The sequence below is a fragment of the Haliotis asinina genome, chromosome 2 (genome assembly GCF_037392515.1).
Source record: "Haliotis asinina isolate JCU_RB_2024 chromosome 2, JCU_Hal_asi_v2, whole genome shotgun sequence".
Classification (NCBI taxonomy): Eukaryota; Metazoa; Mollusca; class Gastropoda; order Lepetellida; family Haliotidae; genus Haliotis; species Haliotis asinina.
Window position 1 is genome coordinate 36108749 of NC_090281.1, and position 23630 is coordinate 36132378.

At 37.3% G+C, this 23630-nt stretch overlaps 1 protein-coding gene across 2 annotated transcripts; it reads right to left on the reverse strand.

Annotated features, from left to right (window-relative positions):
• Positions 1 to 1581: 1581 nt before the first annotated feature.
• On the reverse strand, positions 1582 to 22648 carry LOC137273661 (procollagen galactosyltransferase 2-like). 2 transcript variants are annotated; one of them, XM_067806450.1, is made up of 14 exons: positions 22333 to 22648; positions 19092 to 19204; positions 18188 to 18303; positions 15620 to 15684; positions 15201 to 15276; positions 11985 to 12189; positions 11505 to 11624; positions 9471 to 9547; positions 8774 to 8880; positions 8157 to 8231; positions 7436 to 7493; positions 6949 to 7076; positions 5302 to 5505; positions 1582 to 4796 (listed from the first exon to the last, which is right to left on the reverse strand). In XM_067806450.1, exons 1-14 carry the CDS (start codon positions 22587 to 22589, stop codon positions 4565 to 4567), a joined length of 1833 nt encoding a protein of 610 aa, XP_067662551.1. In that variant the 5' UTR covers positions 22590 to 22648; the 3' UTR covers positions 1582 to 4564. The 2 variants fall into 2 exon arrangements, with proteins under 2 accessions (XP_067662551.1, XP_067662552.1); XM_067806451.1 differs by lacking the exons at positions 15201 to 15276; positions 15620 to 15684; positions 18188 to 18303; positions 19092 to 19204; positions 22333 to 22648 and adding an exon at positions 12767 to 13335.
• Between the last annotated feature and the right edge of the window lie 982 nt (positions 22649 to 23630).

Here is a 23630-nt window from a genome sequence, read left to right on the forward strand (position 1 = left end):
ATATTGCCCTAAAAATAACACACTGCAGTTATCTTCCATGGTGAGAAATAGAACTGAATATCAAACACCATAAGCCCTGTAGAAATTCCAGGTTATAATTGGTCCCCAACAACCCATATTTATTACCGGATTGTCTGGTCTCAGCTTGATTATTTTGGCCATTGCTATAGACAACACAATAATGCAGAGTGTAGAGTTAAACAAGCATCAGACAAATCAGAAATATTACTTGCTCACAGAATTATACAAACACAGTGCAAAGAGAACATAACATTCCATTTCATTTACAATTTCTGAGGAATAATTTTCATATTTCCTAGACTCTTAGTTAAATCCTAGAACAAAGAAAAACATTGAAAAATCACATAAAAAGAGATGTATAACTGAACAGCCTCTTTGGAAGAAAGTCTCAAGTAAGACACAGTTTTGCAAGATCCTTGGGAACAGAGATGGTGCTGACAAACCAACGTTTCATATCCTCAATGAGTACTTTCTAATATAGCCAAGGGATACAACTCTTTAAAACATTTTCTTTACATTTTATTTGTTTCCACACTTCCTACATTTACTCTTCCAAGTAAATAGGCTACAGAGTTCTGCATACGGGTTGGATGAGTCCAATGTAACACACACCTTGAATGATTACAACTTTGGTCAACCTATAAGCATGGGTATAGCACAGACTATTTCTGTTATGTTTTGCTCGAGTGTTTGGTGAATCAAGCCGTATCTCTTCCTGAACACATTTGTTATTCCCAATATCACTGGAATCGAATATTTACAAGTTGTTTTTAGAGACAGTGTTTTTTCACTTGCATCTGCCTGGTATTCATCAAAGAGTGAGTGAGTAAGTAAGTATAGTTTTACGCTGCACTCAGCAATATTCCAGCTATATGGCGGCGGTCTGTAAATAAGAGAGTCTAGACCAGACAACTACATGGGCATTGATCTGCGCAGTTGGGAACCCATGACGTGTCAACCAAGTCAGCGAGCCTCACCACCCGATCCCATTAGTCGCCTCTTACTACAAGCATAGTTGCCTTATATATTCATCAAAGAGAGAGATGCTAGATGTATATAAAAGCTTTGAGGCAACATAACTTGTGTCATCCAAAACATAAAGCTATGAGCATCACTGTTGTGATTCTTGCTTGCTTTATTAAAAATATTACTGAAATGCTTCAAATTTAGCAGCTGATGATAATTTATCAGTTTATTCCCTTTATACTAAACATATGGAATTCTTAAAAAAATATCTGTTTGTTAGCCTCTATTCATGATACATATCATATTTGCCTTGTAGTTTATTATCTGCAGTTCTAGTGCTTACATATTGAATCACGGAGAACAGGGAGAAAAGAAATGCTGAACCAAAGTATTATGTCAAACAAAATAAACACAGATGCATAAATTCTATAGTAAGACAGTGATGCATGTATATATACACAGACACATTTCTGTGATTGAGCAAGCTAAGCTAAATCACACAGCTGGGTAAACGTGTCTTGATAACCCAGTTTCAAACATCCTCTATCAAGGACTTATTTACAAGCAGAGATTTTCTTCTCATCTGTATTTTTGTTTAATTCACCAAAGAATGAAATATACTGAAACTTAATAAAAAGGTAAAACTGAAAAAACGCCAAAGCAATGGAAAGTACACAGTGTTTGACTGTTATTAAAAACTAAAACTCAAACAAATTGGTTTTTAACTGTGATTGATTGCAGGTATGCATTTTACACCTTCAGTTTACATTTTTACAGTGACTGCTTTCCAATTTTCAAGTGTTTATCTTTTACTTAGCAGTTAATTATACTCTAATAAACACTCAACCTTTCATGTACTCTTCAAAAACTACCATGTCGGTTAGATTGTTTTCAAAATGAATTTTTCTTATGTCTTCTTCATAAAACTTCAACAACAACAACAACCAAGATCAAGGTTAATATGTCACACACAAATATTTTGATTAAAACATCTTTGTTACAAAACATGTTGGCAGTGAGAGAATGAAACTATCTACCTAAGACATCAATATTTAACAATACAGAATGATGATAACAATTCTGGTAAGACTGCACCTCATGACTTTTACGTAAGAAGCAACATTCATGTAAATGCAAATAAATAGCTACTTTGGCAGAGTGGTAATACATATGTTATTTGTTTAATACATGCCATAAACTGTTGAAAGCGATTTGGGTTAGACTTTTAACAGATCATACATTCATCTTACTGTGTAAATACGGACGGACGGTTCAACAGCTACATACAAAGCGAAGAAAAACTAACTATGAACCTACACTAGGTAATATGTAAATTCTAAACACAAAATAATGGGTAAAAGTTACTCAGTCAACAGCTAAATACAAAGCAGAAAATAACTAGCTACAGGACTACGCTATTCTATACATAATGTCTACATTCAAAACACATATATATGAAAATGGACTCTGTTCCCTTCTGAACATACTGGTCTCAGCGAACCATTAGTCTTCACTAAAGATAAAATTGCACCTTTGTCTGACAGTTTGACGAACAACGTTTGTGGTATTTACGACTTCAGTATGTATTGCACAATATTAAACTTTTTCTCTATATTAATCACTTCATTACCATGCCGGTCGTAACACAACCTTGAGTACATTTTTACACTGCCTCACTAAATTACTGGAACAGACATACCCATAACAAATCCACATTTTGTATACAAAAATAATTTCCATATGCTTTTTCCTTCCTCGTAGCCCTGGTGAGTGGTAATTTACTATACAGGGATGAGGTTGGGTATGAGTGTAAAATGTGGAAAAGGAGTCAGGTGTGCTGAGGGGCCATTGGTCCCCATGCCAGATGCTATCAATGACCCAGCATGATCAAATCCACTGATGCATAGAAAATTCTAACCCCTGATTTAATGTTGGGGGCAAGGTGGTGTTGTCTGGGGTCTGTGGACGGTAGAGGGGACAATAAAATAATGGTGGTTGTGGAAAAATTACACAAATTAGAACATTACGGAGGTCATAGGGTTATGTAGTAATGTTAGCACCATTGGGGAAAAGAGGGTGGGGTGTGGGGTGTGGGGGTGGGGGCATGTGTGTGTAGGCATAAAAATTTGACACATTCCTAAGAATGATCACACCCCAAACTCCTCTATAATACATTACCGATCCCCCAAGGCTGTCCCCTGACAATACCACAGGGACATTTGTATACAGCTTACATTTTCACAATTCCCACCAATTGTGATTTCAAATCATGTCTGTAACAACAGAAATGGGCTTCATGCATTGAATCCATGAATGAAACTGAACCTGGATCTTTGGTCTAACAAGCAAACACTCTAACCACTAGGTTAATCACCCCTCTTAAACATATACAGCATTCTCTCATGGAAATGTACACATAACAGAACTACAATGAAACCCTGTTCATCCAGACAAAACTTTCTCCTGTCATAACATCTGGGTTAAAATGTCTGGATTAATGAGTCAGTGACTACGAACACATACAGCAGTGTCAATATGGTGAAACTTATCCCACTCTTCAAAAAAAATGATTTGGAAAATCTTAACTGAACATCACTTGATCACTTTGAACACTTACTGTATGTGTGTACAGATTATCAAACAACTGTTTTCACAGATAGTTTAGTTTAAACAAGTGCGAGTATTGCAAGAAATATGGCCACATCTGCCACATCACTACCACAAACACAAAACAAGCTTCATACACTGTACCTTTGGTGGGAATCAAATGGTAAATATATGGTGAGATTAGGCAAACATATACCCCTAGGATACCATTCAAACTTTCAGACATTTCAGAAAAAGGGTAGTAGAATGTATTAAAATCTGAACAAAGTAACATGAATATGTCCACTGATCAGATAGATGTGCAGACAGTAAAGATATGTGGTGTACTTAGAGTATCAATACCATTCCAGTAATGGAGATTTCATCTTTCAAGTGTGAATACAGCATTTGGAAAAGGGGGACAATGCACAAAAAACGTTAACAAATTGAATGGATTAATACTGGCAATAATCTGTGTTCATTACATAAACATCAGTCCATTAACTATTATTTTTGTTGCCATGTTAGTAATGATTAAGTCACATAAATTTTCATAATATCTCATATGTTAGGTTTGCTTCCAAATGAAGGATGCAAGCACTAGGGCTGGTTACTATGAAAGAATCAGTGATACATGCAACTGGTAATATCATCGATGAAAATGAAGCTTTAAACTACTCAGACAATACACCAAGTTAGGTCCTTATTTATGGACTGCTTCTAAATTATGTTTAGTATGCCATTTGTTCATAATCCAAGTCTATGCATGTCACAACTCACCAGGGATATGAAGATGTTTATTTCTTATAATTTTGGGGGACATTTACTTTTCAGCTATTTATCATCAATTGATATTCAAGTAATGACTATCGATTTCTATTACCTTTATCAATAGCTAGCCCTAGCAAGTACCTTGATCTTTCCATGGATCAGTATTAAATACCAGTCATCGTTACTTAATTAAAGAAATGACTTTCCTAAACTGTTTTTATCACAACTCATCGTGTATACATTCAGGAGATTTACATTTAGCCATTTCTTCAATTGTAGGGAGAGGGTCCATGTTAGGTTCATCCTCTATATCTTCAGTGGTGATGATGCTGGACACTTCAGTGTCGCTGATGTAGTTAGGCTCGCCTGTGTAGTGAGTGGGGAAGACAAGCAGTGGGTCGGCTGACAGTCCCACTAGGTTCCTTGGCCCAAACTGTAGTCGCCAATCAGTCCTAGAACAGAATGAGGTCTTTCTGTAAAGCTGAATATCCACAATACACATCAGAGAACAGATACACTGAGGAATCTGTGGATCTAGCACAAACACAGATCATAATAAGTGATTCCTGCTGCAGTAAATCATTAGCTCCAGCATTTTGAGTCCTTTCATGTTCAACACTTCTAAGTATCTTCAGTATATGTCACATGAATCCATGAAGATCCATGGTTATATTTGGTAGTAAAAAATTCAACATAACTTTGAAAATTCATATTTTTAACAAAATACTGTGATGATATATCAGTTAAATTGATGTTACTGGATCGTCTGATCATGACCTGACAACCTATGTATCATTTTTATATAATACCACTGTCATGTGGATGTATTATTGTAGAGTACAGAAGTAAAAACAAACAAAAGCAAGCCATCATTGATTCAAAACTCAATACATGAGAATAGTGAAAAGCTGATCAGAACTACGCATCAGAATTGTGCATGAAGAGTGTGCCACCTACTCTGGATGCTTGTCAAACATGATGGGCAAGAATTCGTCAACAGGGATCATCTTGCCTAGGGGCTTCTGATCAAGCAGCTTCTTTGTGCCAGACCTCTTGAGTATGTAGCTTAGTGTCCAGTAGGAATAGCTGGGCCACACCAGATTCTCTGTACCTTTGACCAGGAATTCTTGTCGACTCTGTAGGATCTTCCGTCCAAGGTAGCTGTAACACATTAGGTCATCATGCTAACTATTTGAAAGATCTAGGATTGTTTTCAGAACTGCATCGTGAAGATGTAGGCTAGAATTAGTCTTCAGTAACCCCACCTTGTTTAACTGATAAGAGGTGACAGACAGGATCAGATGGTCAGACTCACTGACTCGATCAGTCTAAGTAAACTCAGTACTTTTCGTTACACTCCACCACTCAGTCTAACAAAACCTTATGGGAGGTCACGTCAGGTAACCTTTGAGATTGACCAATCAGAACACAGATTATCAAATCACGAAAGTACACATTCGCACATCCCTTACTAACTTTTTATCTCGAAAAGGTTCGTACCCGAACTATTCCAAATGCTATTTAGCGTACGATCGCTTCCGGGTGATACACACGGCATACATACTGCCAAGACAAGAGTGAGTAAACAGTCGCTGAAATTGTGTTTTTGACAATATTCAAAGATGTTAATTTGCGGAAATATCAGCTAATGGTAACCATGTCAACAGAAACCCCAAAGCGTATATACTGCAGGTCAATTAACTGTGCTATATGCTGATTTTTGTTTGTGGAGAGATCTGTGTCGGTGACCTGAATATTTTGAAAGTCCCTCCGATCCCTAAATAGTAGCCGTTGTCCGATTGGTTAAATCTATTTAACCGTCCTGCATTTGATTGGACCGTCATTGGTTGCACAAAGGTTACCTGACGCGACCTTCTACTAGGTTTTGTTAGACTCAGTGGTGGAGTGTAACGAAATACACTGAGACAAAGTTTACTTAGACTGTGACTTGATGCACATCATTGTTTCTCAATGCTCATCATTTCAGTCACTGGATTGTCCGGTGAAGACCTGATCATAATTTACAGATCAGGAAATAAAATACTATTAACTATGGTGTTAAATAACACAGAAACAAGAAGACAGGTCATCAATATAAGTGCCACACCATTCCAGTTTTGTAACTTCACCAGAAGGTGAAGAAATGTGTACTAAATCAAGAAACACGTGACAATGGCTATAACCCTTAAACAGATTGTAACACAGTTTTTGTTTTCAATCCCCAACAAGGCATTTGTGTCCTGAAAACTCATATCAAATTAAGTTTCATTATCTCTAACGGTCACCAAGTCAGGAAAGATGACAAGGGCCATAACGCTTTAACAAATTGCAACACAGTTTCCGTTTGCAAACTGCATCAAGGCAGCCATGTCTTAAAGAGACATATCAAAATTGGTTTCCCAATCTAAAACGGTTACTGAGAAAATCTGTCTCCACCATCTCAGATGGAATTATGGAAGGAGGGAGCTCAAACCTATATCCCTCTCATTCAAGGCAGCGGATAATAAAAAGACTTGTCAAAGAAGGGAAAATAAACATAAGAACTAACCAAATAAACTCAATGGTATGGGTTTCCATTTATATCAAGCAGACATGACTACGTACATGAGTTCCCAGTTGGGTACGTGATCTTGTGCTTCTTTCAGCATGTATTTAAACTTCTTCCTGAAATATGCCTCGAACCTGACGTCATCCTCGAAGACAAGGATGCGTTCATAACCCTTCTCCATCATCTGAAACATCAAAATGTTGAAAAAATATAAGGTAAAATGTTGAATTTTAATGACATCGTGAATATGATTACTGAAACAAAGGTTATTTTAGCCTTTGATTACTGAAACAATGGACATTTGGTCTGTGATTGAAACAATGCATATTTGGTCTGCGAAATACTGAAACAATGGCTATTTTAGTCTGTGATTACTGAAACAAAGGCTACTTTAGTCTGAGATTACTGAAACAAAGGCTATTTTAGTCTGAGATTACTGAAACAAAGGCTATTTTAGTCTGAGATTACTGAATAATGGATTTTTGGTAAAAAGATTTTGATGAAATAATGGATGCAACCCATGACACACAGAGACAGACCTACCTCAACCCAGATGAAATAGTGACTCAGAAAACATCCAATCTCTCCAAGTGTAAGTGCTCTGAAAGAGGAAATACTAATAGGTTAGTCCTATGATATATGCATAGTGTTAAGTGTATACACATGGACATGGTGGGTCAAAATCCTACAATCAAAGCCCCAAGTTTGGAGTGATCTTTCCATTGCTGTACTGTAAATTATAAATCATTATTAACAATAATTAAAGATTTTGGTACAGCATCACTCACTGGATTTACGTTTATTAAGGAAACCAGTTTTTCTTCTTACAAACTGACAGCAGACAGTAGCTACAAAATTTCTTCTAACACAGGTGCTTAATAGTTTCAGTGTTACAGCTGCAGTGAGAGGGTATACCATCTTCAAGTCACTAATAACCAACCTTGATGAATTAATACCAGGGTCAATCTGAGTAAATCTAGGATTCAAATCTATGAGTATTGTATCCTGTCACAAATAATGGAGGTAAATGCAATAGGAATAAATTACATTTTCTTTGTTCATTGTATTTCCTACATTTCGATTAACTGAACTGGTTATGTGTCATTGCATTCATTTTCCATTGAATGTAATAAACTAAATGGTGCCCATCAACGAGACTACATTCATCTTTATGGATTATTGGAGAACCCAATAGGGAACTCCTTTTCTATCAACGCATATCATGCTGGTCATGAAGAATGTGAAACGTAAATTGTCAGCGGACCTGTGAGAGTATGGATCAGCATATCCTGGCAACATATCAATACCCAAACTGTCCATGTAGGTATCATTGAGTAGCCTGAAAAAAACAAGGACAGAAATTTAGTATTCATAGTAGGATAAAAGAACTCTGCAGGTAAATATATTTTGCAGATTCATAATGTCTGGCAATAATTAACAAATATTCTGTCAGTTAATAGTAGTGTATATGATAACAGTAGTCTGTATGCTAACAATAGTCTGAATGTTAACAATATTCTGTAAACAGTGGTCTGTATGTTAATAGTAGTCTGCATGTTAGTGGTAGTCTGTATGTTAATAGTAGTCTGCATGTTAGCAGTAGTCAGTGTGTAGTGGTCAGTATGCTGATCAAATGCACAGGATGATGCTCATGATGTTGATCACTGCATTGTCTGGTCTAGACTTGAGTATTTGCAGACCTCTGCCATATAGCTGGAAATGTGTGGTGTACAACTCAACTCACTCAGTAAGTTAATAATAGCCTGTAGGTTAACATTACTCTGTACTTTACAAGCAGTCTGAAGGTAGATAGTTGTGGAGTTTTCCAGTATTTCAAGTTCAAGTGAAATCAATGACTGGGGACATTTAACTCATACACACTTTCCATCAACTGCATCCACAAACTTGGCTTTGATCCCGAGCTCATAGAGAGTTGCTATCATTCTTTCCCTCCTTTCAGGACGTCGACGCAGATTGATTACATACACCTTAAACAGGAATTTGTCAAAAATGGAAACATCAATAACAATATGAATGAAAGGCTATGAATATTTTTAATGTTGTATATATCAATTATAAAATTTCATGACATTCATCCATTACATTATCTACATAATGTCCTTCCTACTATGGCATCACATTCATGTAAATAAATTACATAACATACACACAGGTGTTTCTGCAATGTGCAGACTGTGTGTTACCAGCAGATCACAGCAATAATATACAGTTCGGAGGTCATGTTTCCAAGACTTTACAGCACTGTTAACAATATTCCAGCAATATCACGGCAGGGGGACACCAGAAATGGGCTTCACGCATTGTACCCATACAGGGAATCGAGTTTGCATGTTCTTAAAACAGTTTACCCCACCAAGATCAATTCTCGTCTCCATGATGTTATCACCATTAAAACATCATGTTTTACACAAGGTAAAATGTAAAGCAGAAATGTAAAAATGATGGTGCTCTTTAGATCACTCCCTAAATACCATTGATAAGTCATACAGCTTACTTTGATGTAGTTTTACAGCAGACAGTAACAGAACATTTCTGTAATGTGCAGACTGTGTGTTACCTGGTCAAATCCCAGCATGTCCGCAGGTATGACAGGTAAGGAGATGTGGGGCGAGTGATACAACGGAGGACCTTCCACTGAAACCAAATACACCAGTATTTGTCCCACTGATCTTCATCACATTGGCATTGCTTCAAGACTGACATGAGAAGCTGAGTACTCATGTCGTTCTAACAGATCACAGACTTTACAACTTGAATTTTGATGAACAAAAGATATCAGGATTACAGGAGTTTCACTGGACAACAAAACAAACTGTGTCTTGAATACAGGGGTTTCACTGGACAACAAAACAAACTGTCTGGAATACAGACGTTTTACTGGACAACAAAACAAACTGTGTCTTGAATACAGACGTTTCACTGGACAACAAAACTGTGTCTTGAATACAGGGGTTTCACTGTTAATTCAGGCAAAAGGGGTTTCACTCTACACGCAAACATTATGAGTCTGAATTATAGGGGGTTTAATGTATATCCATAAAATAAAGGTCTATGGGATTTGGGGGTTCCCCTGAACATCAAGAGAAGAGGTGTCTGCATTACAGGGGTCTTACAGTACATCCAGACAAAAGATTTCAGGAATTCAGGTGTCCCACTGGACATACAAACAAAAACTGTCTGGATTGCTGGGGTTTTAATGTACAAGACAGAAGGTGCCAGGATTACAGAGGTTTTTATGTACAAGACAAAAGGAGTTTGGATTACTGGGGTTTTAATGTACCGAACAATAGGTGTATGGATTACTGGGGTTTTAATGTACAAGACAAAAGGTGCCAGGATTACAGAGATTTTTATGTACAAGACAAAAGGAGTCTGGATTACTAAGGTGTTAATGTACAAAACATGGAGTGTATGGATTACAGGTGCTTTAATGCACAAGACAAAAAGTGTTTGGATTACTCAGGTTTTAATGTACAAGGCAATAAGTGTATGGATTACTGGGGTTTTAATGTAGAAGACAAAAGGTGCCAGGATTACAGAGGTTTTTATGTACAAGACAAATACAAGTACAAGACAATAGGTGTTTGGATTACTCAGGTTTTAATGTACAAGACAATAGGTGTCAGGATTACTGGGGTTTTAATGAACAAAACAAAAAGTGTCTGGATTACTGGGGTTTTAATGTACAAGGCAATAAGTGTATGAATTACTGGGGTTTTAAGATACAGGATACAGGGATGAGAATGGAAATTTTCATTTACAGCTGAAAAGTAGTCGGGGGTCTGCGGGCGGAGCCTAGTCGGGGGCCGAGGGAGGCGAAGCCCCCCGGAAGCTCCTGGGATTTTGGCATTTTACACACTGAATATGGCTTCTAAAATCAATATTAACACTGTATATATATTTAGACGTTTCAGAAAAATGACCCTGGGGATGTAAAAAAACGCGGATTTCCGCGGATCCGCGGAAATTTCTCATCCCTGACGATAATAGGTGTCTGGATTGCAGGGATTTTAATGTACAGCAGGTGTATGGATTACTGAGGTTTTCATGTACAAGACAAAAAGTGTCTGGATTACTAAGGTTTAAATGTACAAGGCAAGAAGTGTTTCGATTTGTGAGGTTTTTATGTACGAGTCAAAAATTACTAAGGTGTTAATGTACAAAACATGGAGTGTATGGATTACAGGTCCTTTAATGCACAAAACAAAAAGTGTCTGGATTACTCAGGTTTTAATGTACAAGGCAATAAGTGTATGGATTACTGGGGTTTTAATGTAGAAGACAAAAGGTGCCAGGATTACAGAGGTTTTTAGGTACAAGACAAATACAAGTACAAGACAATAGGTGTTTGGATTACTCAGGTTTTAATGTACAAGGCAATAAGTGTATGGATTACTGGGGTTTTAATGTACAAAACAAAAAGTGTCTGGATTACTCAGGTTTTTAATGTATAAGGCAAGAAGTGTGTGGATTACAGGGGTTTTAATGTACAAGACAAGAGCTGTCTACATTAAAGGGTTATATACAATCAGACTACAGGTGTCTGGATCTGGAATACTGAGATTTTCCACGGTACAGGGGACTCACTTACCCATGGCCTCCAGTTTTGTGTGTGTAAACTGATCCACCTCAAACTGGAGGGAGTATGACTCATCCAAAGGAACCTGAACTGTCCCGAAGTATTCAGAGTTCATCACATGGAAACGAACACCTGGCCAAGCAAACAAGGGCCATTAACAAAATTCAGGTGAAGTCAAATTACTCCTGATAGAAAAGAGCAAGAAATAAATGTTGCAGAAAAAAAAATAAAATACTTAAGTTTTTTATTGGCCAAAAATGTAAACTTACAAGAATTATTTTTTATTATTATTTTTCACCCCATTTACACTCCATAAATAGTCAAACATAAAACACTTATAGCATATAGCAGAATATTACTTTGACTGGTGATTTTACTTTTATTTTGTTTTCTGGGAACAAAAATCCATAAAACAAGAAATAAAATTACAGCCTGCATAATGAAATCCACCAATGGCCTGTGAGCCTGTGTGGAGTCCTTCACCATAAATACCTGCATGCTTGACAGTGTGTGCAAAGATAATGATGTCATCAGTAGGGCCATCATAATCCTCTGGAGGTTTGGAGTATGAGAACTGTTCTGTGACCTTCTGACGGAGGTCAACCAACACAGCAGAGTGCACCATCGGTACAGGAAACACTCCAAGCTTCTCTCGGTCAACCACTGGAATGTACTCTGGTGTTCTTTTATAAAAACCCTGAAACACAAAACAGTCAGTAAGTGAGAAACTTAAGTTTCATGTCACTTTCAACAACTAGTTAAGCAGGCGATTTCTTCTCTGGTCTAAACTTTCCCCAAGAAGAATCTGGCCTCAGCAAATCTTTCCCTGGGGACGTTTTGATCTATGATATTCTTACCCAAGAGAAAGTCTGCGCTTGCCTAAAGTTTCCCCCTCAAGGCCCAAGTTTCCCCCATTAAACCGCACGGGATCAAATAAAAATGCTGGTTTTGACTAAGTGCCAGTATAGGCAGTTTGCCTCATGACGCTGACGCAAAACGGAAGTCATACTGTCTCGTCAGCATTAACAACATGTTCGAATAAGGAACAAGGCAGTCTCAGAATACAGTCATTTATTACACATTCAAATAATAACAAAGTTGTTCACACTGTAAAACAAGAGTCATCAGAAGATGGCATATACCCCGGCCCCCACATATTTGAAAGGACAAATCATCTGACAGTTACTTATTGTGTTTTTAGACCAAGTCAGAATTGTTTCCATGGAATTCATGAATAATATAAATGCCATATAGCTGTAATCAGAAAAAGTCACCATTTCAAGATCTGTCTCGTATATCTGCCAACATCTTTTGAAAGATATGAAATGGTTTTCCAGTTGTGCTCCGGAAACCAAGTCAGCAACGTGTTCATGGAAAAAGAGAAAATAATGCATCATAAAAACCTGTAAATAGCAAAAGGCACCACTTTGGGGTCTGATACACATATCTACCAAGTAACACTGACAGATATTAAGAAGTTTTTGAGTTCTGCTCCGGAAACAAACACACCTCTCACTTTTGAGAGTAAGTCCAAAACGTTTCCATGGAAACCGATAAAATAATAAATCACAAAAACCTGTAAGTAGCAAAAGGCACCACTTTAGGTTCCGACTGATATATCTACCAAGTTTTGCAGAAAAATATTGAAAGGTTTTTAAGTTCTGCTCCGCAAACGAAGCCCATCTCTCCATTTTGAGACTAAGTCCAAAACGTTTCCATAGAAACAGAGAAAATAATAAATCAGAAAAACATGTAAATAGCAAAAGGCACCACTTTGGGGTTTGCCACACATATCTACCAAGTAACACTGACAGTTAATAAGAAGTTTTTGAGTTCTGCTCCGGAAATGAAACACACCTATCACTTTTTAGACTAAGTACGAAGCGCTTCCATGGAAACCGAGAAAATAATAAATCACAAAAACCTGTACATAGCAAAAGGCACCACTTCAGGTTCTGACTGATATATATACCATGTTTTGGAGAAACATATAGAACGCTTTTTGAGTTCTGCCCTGGAAACAAAATGATTACGGACGGACGGATAGACAAGGCATCGACTATATCCCCTGCCGGGGGGATAAAAAGTCACTGATCTTGCTTTGTATTTTCTGTGCCGATGCCTCGAGAGCAATGACCTCAGCTGCACTTTCCAAGTTCTGCACATGATGTAGAAGTCATATTTCCTGGCTAGATGTGAAGTGTTTAATCTGAGTACATCCTCAAAACATCACTTACAGTCAGTTTAGGAAACACAGTTTCGTCTTCATCTTTGGCTTCATTCTCTTCTTCATCATGACACTTGTTCTCGGTCTGTTTTACTTCAGTTATCAAGTCTGTTTCAAATACACTCAAATCTGCCGATTCCTTATCTTGATGCTAATGCTTTCTGTGTGGGTCAAGGCATTTTATCAAAATCTTCTGTCAGCTGCACTTTTTGTTGAAGTGTCAACTCACATCTTGCACATTTTGGGGGCCGAGACATTTTGGCAATACCACTACTGACATACAATTTTACCTTAAATACCCTCTAATTACTCTATGTATGTGACACGTACCAGTCACTAGTTAACAAGACACTCATTGACACTTCCCACTTCTGAATAATCTCGGGTAGTAACCGCGAATTGTGTTGTTACACCATTTGGAACTAACTGCATCAAAGGGTTGTGCCGTCTTTCATGTGACGTTTTTTACGGATTTGTTTTCATAACAAATTGTTCGTTGGGACTGAAAAACAATGCCGATATCTGGAGTAGACAGAAGATGATGTTTACAGATGTTTCTATATGATAACAAAGTGCATTTCTGCCGGGACAGAATGTAGATGTTTACAGAGGCCGATATTGCCAGAGTTCACTGTATATAGATTATGACACGAGTGTGTTTTGTGATGGTTAATATTCTGCATTAGGAATAAACACTGTATTTAGTAAGCCTTTAGAACTAGAGCTGTGATGATATGCCATAGTATCGATAATCATGATACTTTATCGGACGATAAATATATCAATACTTTTTTCATATCATGATACGTATCACTGACCATAAAATTGTTAATTCTCATTAGAAATTGACGGTTATGTCAAAATGCACAGTGTTACTTGATATCAAAACATACGTTTTTAAAGAAAATGACTAAAGACAGCATACTGTGATGTGAATTGAATCGTATTGCATCATTCCAAGATGTTGTGAAACGTATCATATCATGAATTTTCTGTATCATCACACCGCTATTTAGAACAGTGTTTTCAGGGAGTATATCCTCAAAACAGTATCCTTGTTGCATCACTACCTTAATCACCCTGAATACACAGCCATACAAAACACTTTCCCTATAAGGCCATGCTTTGCTATTATCATGCATCCACCAACTGTAATTTTTGTTACGGAGGGAAAAAATGAATAGTGCCATTTACTAAATACCGCTGGTAAATGAAATCCAAATAAATATTTCAAAAAGTACTTTATTGAAATCAAATTTCTGCTACAAATTTAGCATCACTGCAATACAAAACCTTGTACTCTGGAAAGATATGATGTGACCTTATCAATAAGGGCAACAATAAGTTATTGTTGTAGGAAAGAGAACACCTGAATAACTGACGGCATATTTTACTCTTATTTAAACAACCTTCTTGTGGTGAAAGCCACTTAGAGGAAAAAATATCTGAAATAACCTCTCTAGAGAGGTTTTCTCACTCACATCCTTAGTCATCCCTGCCCAGAAGTTGGAGTAGATGCCTTCCACGCTGGTGTTCAGCATCGGACCGATCACTGTTCTAAAAGTACAAGATGGGAGGAACTGTACACAATATCTGCAAGAAATGGCTCCTTAAAATGTCCTAGTGTGAGCAAGTTTGACCTGACAGCATCATCACTAGACTGTCAAAAGCAAAACTTCCAAGAAGATATATTATGTGAATAGCAGGTTCACAGAACAGTATTCCCAATTGCACTGATAAAAGAAACACTTTTTTTCAAGCATTTAAATAGAGCATATAAACAATAACACTTACTTACATAAGATTTCATTTTTTCGAAACTTGCGGTTCATTTGAGGCTTAGTATATTTATATACATCTGAACTATACCAAGATCTTTGTTGCTAATGTACAAACATACTTGTCCTGGGCCATCAACAGCTGCAGCGTCTGGTTGTTCTCCAGCATCACATCTGCATCCAGCATCTGACAACACACACAACCAAGATATACACTCACCTGAATACACCTGTGTGGATTGTATTAAGCAATATATATCCTTAGTAACACTAGTTTGACATAAGAGGTGAGCCAATCAATGTCTGTTATGTTAACCATTGGATGCCTTCTGTGACAAACATGGGTTACTGAAGACCTCTTCCACCTCTTTCTCCACCAAAATATTTTTCCCTGAAGTGCATTTCCTCTTAAGGTTTGGACTTCATGATTTATGTGCAGCCTCACCCTTCTGGACCTCCTCATAAAATCCCTGATCCGCAGCTGACACCAGAAATAGGCTTGAAGTTTTGAGGTTGGGTATTTTTCATTTACATGAACATGATCAATGATTCATTCCTGACTCAAAAGATGTTATCAAAATATACAGTTCTCTACATCGTTACTTACAGGGCATCATACTGCCTGCAAACGCCCCTAAAACTAACAACTGGGGGCCTTCGGCCCAGGACCCCATGTTTGTGAGTTGAGGTCAAACCCTGCAAGCACATCTGCACAAATGTCCATGTTCAAATCAAAGTGTGTCAGCTTTATACTGGAGCAGCGCAACAATGGATATAGACTGTACACATTTACATCTTCAGGGAGAGCCAAGATGCATCTATGCATAATCAGTCCTGACCAAGGATCAGTTGGTTGTACACTCATTTTGTTTTGTTTTGTCCTTTGTATTCGTTTTTTCAAAATGTTTTTGGGGTGATTCAAATCAGTAGATACAACTATACAAAATACATAATGCAACAGAAGCAATGGATTATGGATAAATATATTACTATATTGTTTATCATACTTATAATGCTAGTAGTATCTTTCCATTTTTTTGGTGTATTTGAAAGAATCTGATAATAATCAAGAATTGTACCTTTGACTTTATAAGTATTCTTAAGTTCATTAAATACTTTGATAATTACACAAGTCTCTCATAGAGTAAATTCCTTTGAGATGCTACAGTATTATAATAAAATATCTGTAAAATTAGTTTCATGTGTTTAAATAATGTTCCCAATATTCCTGCACCAGTACATCTTTCCAATAGGTATTCACAATATTCACAAAATTTTCAATATTGACTACATGCAGAAATATATCTTAGATATAGGATGACAGTACTAAGGCTAACACTGTTTCTATTTTGAAGATACTTATATATTACTGACAGTTTTAATGACCATTCTTAGCCCCCCTTCCTCATATGTTCTAATGAGTGTCATTCACTTAATCTTATTCTGCTTATCATTCCAGATGAATTTATAAGATATATTATTTGTCAATGAATTCCTTTGGAAGATTTTGGAGTGATGTGAATATATGCACCAATGATGAAAGAACTAAAGCTTTAATGATGAAAGAGCTAAAGCTTTAATGATGAAAGAGCTAAAGCTTTAACAAAAGTTATTTTCCCTATTACTGTCAAGTTTCTTTGCCTCCAATTCCCTAAAGTTCTATTAATCATTTCTAATCTTTATCTTGTGTCAGTGACCCAAAGGTTATTTAAATTAGGATTAAGCTATATTCCTAGTATATCAAAATCCCCATTGTGCCAATCAAGCTTAAGATCCTGACATAAAATCATGTTACTACCTGCCATTGAGCCTATCCATATTGCTTTAGTTTCATCTGTATTCATTCGTAAACCACACATTTTGTAGATATTACTGAGAGTGTCAATTGCTACCCTTAAGCTTTCTTTACATCCATAAAGAAATAATTCAGTATCATCTGTATATTGTCCAATTTCATGCTCAGTATTATTCAATGTAATTCATTTTACTGCACTGTTGTTATGACTCAATATTCCTAAACTTTCAGCCACTAAGAGGAACATGTAGGGAGACCAGTCTAAAACCTTCTCAACATAAAAACTTGTGATAAATGACCATTCTGTATCACACATAATGTGGCATTATTGATTCATTTTTTTGTCTATTTTTTCCATACTGTGTCCAAAGCCAAACTTTCCAATTGTTAGAATTATACATTCTTTAGAAACATTGACAAAAGTCAATAAGTAGCATAAGTCCCTTTTTAGCTTGTAATTTTGCTTCAAACATAATGTCATGTAATTATCTACTATTTTTACTAATACACCTTCCAGGTGTAAAACCTGTCTGAGTTTCATGACTAAGTGCATTTAATGTTTTATAAATGCAGTGAGCATTCCACATGTAGTTGTGCAATCATTCCATAATCAGTGCATTATGTGTATTTTGTCTATTCATTTTGTGTTACCAATGATGACTGGGTTACCCCATCAAAAATATTCTGTCGTTTCTCGATGTTATCATCAGCAAAACTAGATCACATACTATGTTCTAGATCAAAACAAATGTTTTCTGGTTCAGATGTATTTGTGTTACACTACTTGCTTACAGAAATTACTTTTGCTGGGTCATTTGGACCTCTTAATAAATATATCTATAATAATTTCAAAAAATCATCATTTTGAAGAATGGCAAGATTACTAGATACTTACGAAAAGATAATCAGCCCACGCATTCCGAGCATCATCAAGAGCTTCCTGTCTCAGTTGTATGACGTTATCAAACCTTTCTTCTGTCCAATCGCAGTTGGACTTCTCATTTGGGTATCCTAGCAACAAACATCACAGTCAAAGTCACTACTGGACACTCTCCTTACTTCCAGTGAATGGTAATCATGTCCATAGTTACCTCATACTGTCATCATCAGAGTGAGCCAGTTTAATTTAACACTCAGCAACATTCCAGCTATATGACAGCAGTCTGTAAATAATCAAGTTTGGGCCAGACAATTCAGTGATCAACACCATTGGGTCCAAATGAGATTTGCCAAATAAGTGAGCAGTTGTGACCACCAGATCCTGTAAGTGGCCCTTTAAGACAAGCAGGGATTACTGAAGATTAATCCTAACCCGAATCTTCTTGGGGGTAGGGGGTTATTTGGAATTGTCTTGTGGTGTAATGACAAGGCAATACACTATTGTGAACAACGAGGAGAGTTATATTGATATAATTCATTATCATTAATATGAGCTAATTCATTATAGTCTTTTTCTGCACTCCTCCTTTCCAACAAATAGTGAACTGTGTCAAAATTTAATGTTTTTGTGATGCATGACAAATTTCTAATGGATGAAAATGTGTTTGGGGTTAAAGTTATTCATGAACATCTTGCCTCATAATATTTATTAACTATCTTTCTAAAAAGATACATTAATTTTAGCAATCCATGGGGACTCTTTCTTGTAAAAATAGATTGTACGACAGAGACAGAAATTCCAGTCTGTGAAGGGCTTTATCATATCAACTGTATATGTACATTTCATTATCAAGTACATTGCTATCATCGTTGCAAGAGAACCTTGGGAGTTAAACTGGATGAAATATATTTCTACTTACTGTCAGTCGTGTTATCAACTTTAACATCAATTCGATGATACAGTGGTTCAACTGCAGCTATCCATTCCAATAGCATGGCAGAGGAATTGTCTATGTTGTGATCACTACGAAACCTGAAACATATGTACACATATATGATAGACTCAAACAGTGATATGTGCTCTGTATATCCTGCTCTTTCACCTCCCAGCCTATAGGTGAACATCCATTTAAGGATTGATCTTCAGTAACCAATGCTTGTCCTAAGAGGCGACCAACGGTATCGGATGGACATGCTCGCTGACTTGGTTGACACATCATCATATCCCAATTGTGTTGCTATTGACCACTGGACTGTCTGGTCAAGACTCGATTATTTACAAACTGATGCCATAGTGCTGAGCGGCTAACTCACTCACTAATGCAGCTCACTGCTCCATGGAGATCCATCTTAAAAAGGCCTTCAGCAGCCTACACATGCTGAAGATCCAGTGAGTAGGCATGTTTTCATGCCACTTTTAGCGATATTTTGAGGACAACAGAAAGAGGCCTCACACATTGTGCATGTGGCTAATCCAACCCTGGTCTTTGCTAGCTATCATTTTAACTGTTCAGCTACCTCATCACCCCTGTGAAGATGAACGCTGGAAAAGGTCTTCACAAGACCAGTTCCCTAAAATGCAGATTAGAACCATTCATCAGCAGCCTATGCTGGTCAAACCCACAAAGATCCACATTCAAACTGTTTTTCTACATCGGTACAGTGTGTGAAGCCCATGTCTAGTTTCCCCTGCCATCATATTGCTGGAATATTACTAAAATCAGGTTAAACTCCAACTGCATAACATGTTGTGGGCATTAGCCCACAACAGTAAAACATGTGTCCACAGCATTTGTGACCTATAATGCATTATTCCCTGCACCTCAGGCCATGTATCTGAGGCTATGTATAGGACATGCCTGCATCCATTAATCAGTAAAGATAAGTTTGGTTTGGTTTGGTTTATTGTTTAGCTCTACACTCTGTACTTTTCTAGATATATCTCAGCAGTCATTAAGTAATGACTAGACAATCCAGTGATCCACAGCATGAGCATTAAAGATAAGAAAAGATATTTAGGTTCAAAGATAAATAGGATTATAAAACATTATCTATGGTTCTGCATGTAAATAAAATATTAATTACAACAACAAAAATAGTAACATGCAGAGCTGACATGCTACAGCTGATAGATTTTTTCACAGGTATTTCTAAACAAGGCAGGTGGGTGATGGGTATTGTGTTTTTTACGCGAAGATAGAAATATTCAAATCTCTGTTAGGGAATAAATAAATTATCAGCATTATAAAGTTGCACTGATACAAAAAGTAATAAAAATGTTAACAGTAACAGTGTTGCTGTCATCAGGCTTACCACAACCAGTTGACTTAATATCACATTGTGTAAATATGTTTATACAATGTATGAAGAAAATGTTTAATATCACACTAATACTAGTAATAGCATGGAATATCTTGTCAATGACTGAAACGTACAGCATTGTATACATAGCACACGGTATGGTTGGCTGGTTGTTTAATGCCACACTCAGCAATATTCCTGCTATATCTAGTCTTGACCTGAGAATCCAATGATCAACTGCATATGGTCATTGATGTGAGCAATTGGGAAATGATGACGTGTCAACCAGCTCAGCGAAGGTAGTTGCCAGAATGTTGCTGAAGACCTGGGCATATATTTTCACAGCCCTCTTAGCGCTAAGATAGTCATAAGTGTCATACATTACCATTAACTTACAACTATCTTAGTGCTGAGAGAGCTTCAAAAATTAGGCTCCAGTTCTATAGATAATAGAGCATAGGGGACAGACAGAGTGATAGCAAATGGGAGAGTTGGACGTTTGGCGTTCACTGCTTCAAAGCAAACATCTTTATGAAAGAACCATGTAAATGTGTTTTTACATTAAAGTTTCAAAACATTGCATGTCCAGTGGACAATAAAGTCCATAAGGCCACAGTCCTCACCTAGTCTGTCTGACTTTCCCCAAACCACCCAGCACTCATCCTCAATATCTCCAGGGTATATATTCCGATAAGTCTCCACTATACCCTAGATGCATCTACTGCTCAATCTGATGATCTTGTTACCTCCCTTAGCTGGATTTTCATCCAATCTGATTTACGCTGGGAAGCTGAGCGTCCAGTCACAGCCCACTTTCACTACTTAAATTATCTAACCGATTAAACATGGCATCACAAGTCATGCAGAGGTTCTAAGAAAGAGGTAGAAGGTGTTCTTGCACATATTTTGGTTTAAGTTCCAACCTGTTTATTGGTCTACATGATTTCCCCAAATCTGAGTCGCACTACAAACAAACTTTCATCGCTGCAACACTTGTCTTGGTTGACACTGGAAAGCTTGATTGCAACGGCAGCTTTGCTGATTATCTACTGTGAGAATGCTGAGAAAGCAAAGGGAGGTAATAAAAAGATACATCCAGGGTATAGAACAGTCTTGGTAGTAGTCTATGACTGCTAACCATAACAACAACCAGCCATGGTCATTAACAGCACTCACTGAAATTAACTGGGTTTGGTTTAGCCATAGATCTCTTTCACTAAGTTTCAGAGGTGGTGTGCCAAGTTGGCACATTCACGTCTCCATGTATGGAGCACACCATTCACTTTGATATTGGAAAGAAATCAAACATCGAAATAATTTAAACATATGATAAAAATATCTACCAAAAGAACAGGGGAATACAAATCACGAAGTGTATCCAGAATAAATTGTACTGTCATCTTTGTATTAAAGAACATTCCTTTTTAAACAAAACTGCAATAAAAGGATAATTCCCAAACAATTGAATGTGATATAACTCAGTATTTTATAACTGCCACTGTTTCAGTCCTAGTAAGCCATAATAATGGGAAGAACTATGGTAGCTTTCTGAAATCAAAGGATACAAAAAATATTTATTTTAAAACACATATCTGCACGTTCTTTGACTGGGTCTCAGTTCCTCTTCTTAATGAAAAAATCATGAATAGAGTTGTAAATTTAGTTTGAGGGTAGGATGTGCGTGCTTGGGGGAGTGGAGCGGGGGGGTTGTTGGTGGAGGTGATGTGTGGTGGAGGGTTGATACAAACTGCAGGCCTAACCTCACACAGTACTCTCAAAGTCAGATGCAACTACTGAGTCACAGTTAATTGAGCCTTCACAGTGACGTCAGGAGGTCGTCGAACTCAACACTATACTTACCACAAGTTAATACGATGCTTCGGATAATCCAGCTTTTCTAACAGCCCCAGAAACCACGGAAGAGTGTGAGCTTTGTTACGAACAAGAACAGCTATCGACACTGTAGGTGGAAATCGTTCGTGCCTCTCGCTGAAAGTGTCGTCTGCCACGCTTATATCAGCGATGTTTAAAATGCACATCAACACAGTCGATGCTAAAAACATCCATACAACAATTTCCTGGCCAGTGTGCCGACACGTCGAACCAGTCGCGGCCATACTGCCGAATTAGTGAGACTTCTTGAATCTTCCAGCCAACAAGTTCCGAGACTGACATATCTTTGTGCGACAACAGTTGCCTCCCTTTGAATGAGAAATATAGTCTGAGGTAACAGCGGAAATGGTAAACAGCATCAAGTACGGATGCACGCTGGGGTAAACAGCGACTTGTGCGGAGGGGTTAAGGATAGGTACTGTAGAGTGTGCTGGCGTGGCATATATATTCTGAGGTGCATATGTGTGCAAAGGAGGTGCGGTATAAGGCATGCGGAAATCGGAGAAAGAACAATGGTAACATTATATGAACGTTTCCATTAACTCCAAACAATTTCTTTTGGCCTTGAGGTTTTGGTTGTTTGCTGTTGTTTTGCCATGGTTGTTTTGGGGTTTTGTTGTTTTTTTTTGTTTTTTTGTGTGTGTTTGTTTGTTTTGGTTTGGTTTGGTTTGGGTTTTGGTTTTGGTTTTTTGGGTTTTTTGGGGGTTTCTTTTGGGTTTTTTTGTTTTTGTTTTTTTTGGGTGGGGGGGTGGGGGTGGGGAGGGGTTGGATGTTGGAGGTAGGTGAGGGTTTTTTTATTGTCTATTGTTGTTCTTTTTTTTGCATTATATATACCAAAATGTGTATGGTTATTTTTAAGATATTATGATAAGGTCTGACTTTTCATAGAATCCGGTAGATTACTGGTGCTTTCTTTACCATTTGTGCTAATTAACGTTTGCCTCGTCATGCTCCAACGCACACAGTGGCCTTGCTCGTTCCCAGTGCAACTTCAGTTGTGTTTAACCAGGGAGCCTATATATGTTGTAGAGTATCCCTGGTTTAACAGTACTTCATCAAGTTTACTCTATCAGTTGGAACTTTACAATGAATGAATGAATGAATGAATTATGGTAAAAATTAAGAGCAAGAATTATATGTGAGTGAATGAAAGAAATGAAGAAAACAACAAAAGAAAGACATGATATGTGAATGAATGAAAGAATAAATAGTACACCACAGCCATCCCTCCCCAAACATGTTAAAGAACGCAAAACTATCACTAG

Excerpts from the sequence above, each read along its gene's own strand:
- LOC137273661 (XM_067806450.1), bottom strand. The coding sequence starts at position 22,589 with ATGGCCGCGACTGGTTCGACGTGTCGGCACACTGGCCAGGAAATTGTT. Across the intron at positions 18,304-19,091 it reads AGTTGATAACACGACTGACA|GATACCCAAATGAGAAGTCC; the intron begins GTAAGTAGAAAT and ends GTTTGTTGCTAG. Across the intron at positions 8,881-9,470 it reads ACATGCTGGGATTTGACCAG|GTGTATGTAATCAATCTGCG; the intron begins GTAACACACAGT and ends TTCCTGTTTAAG.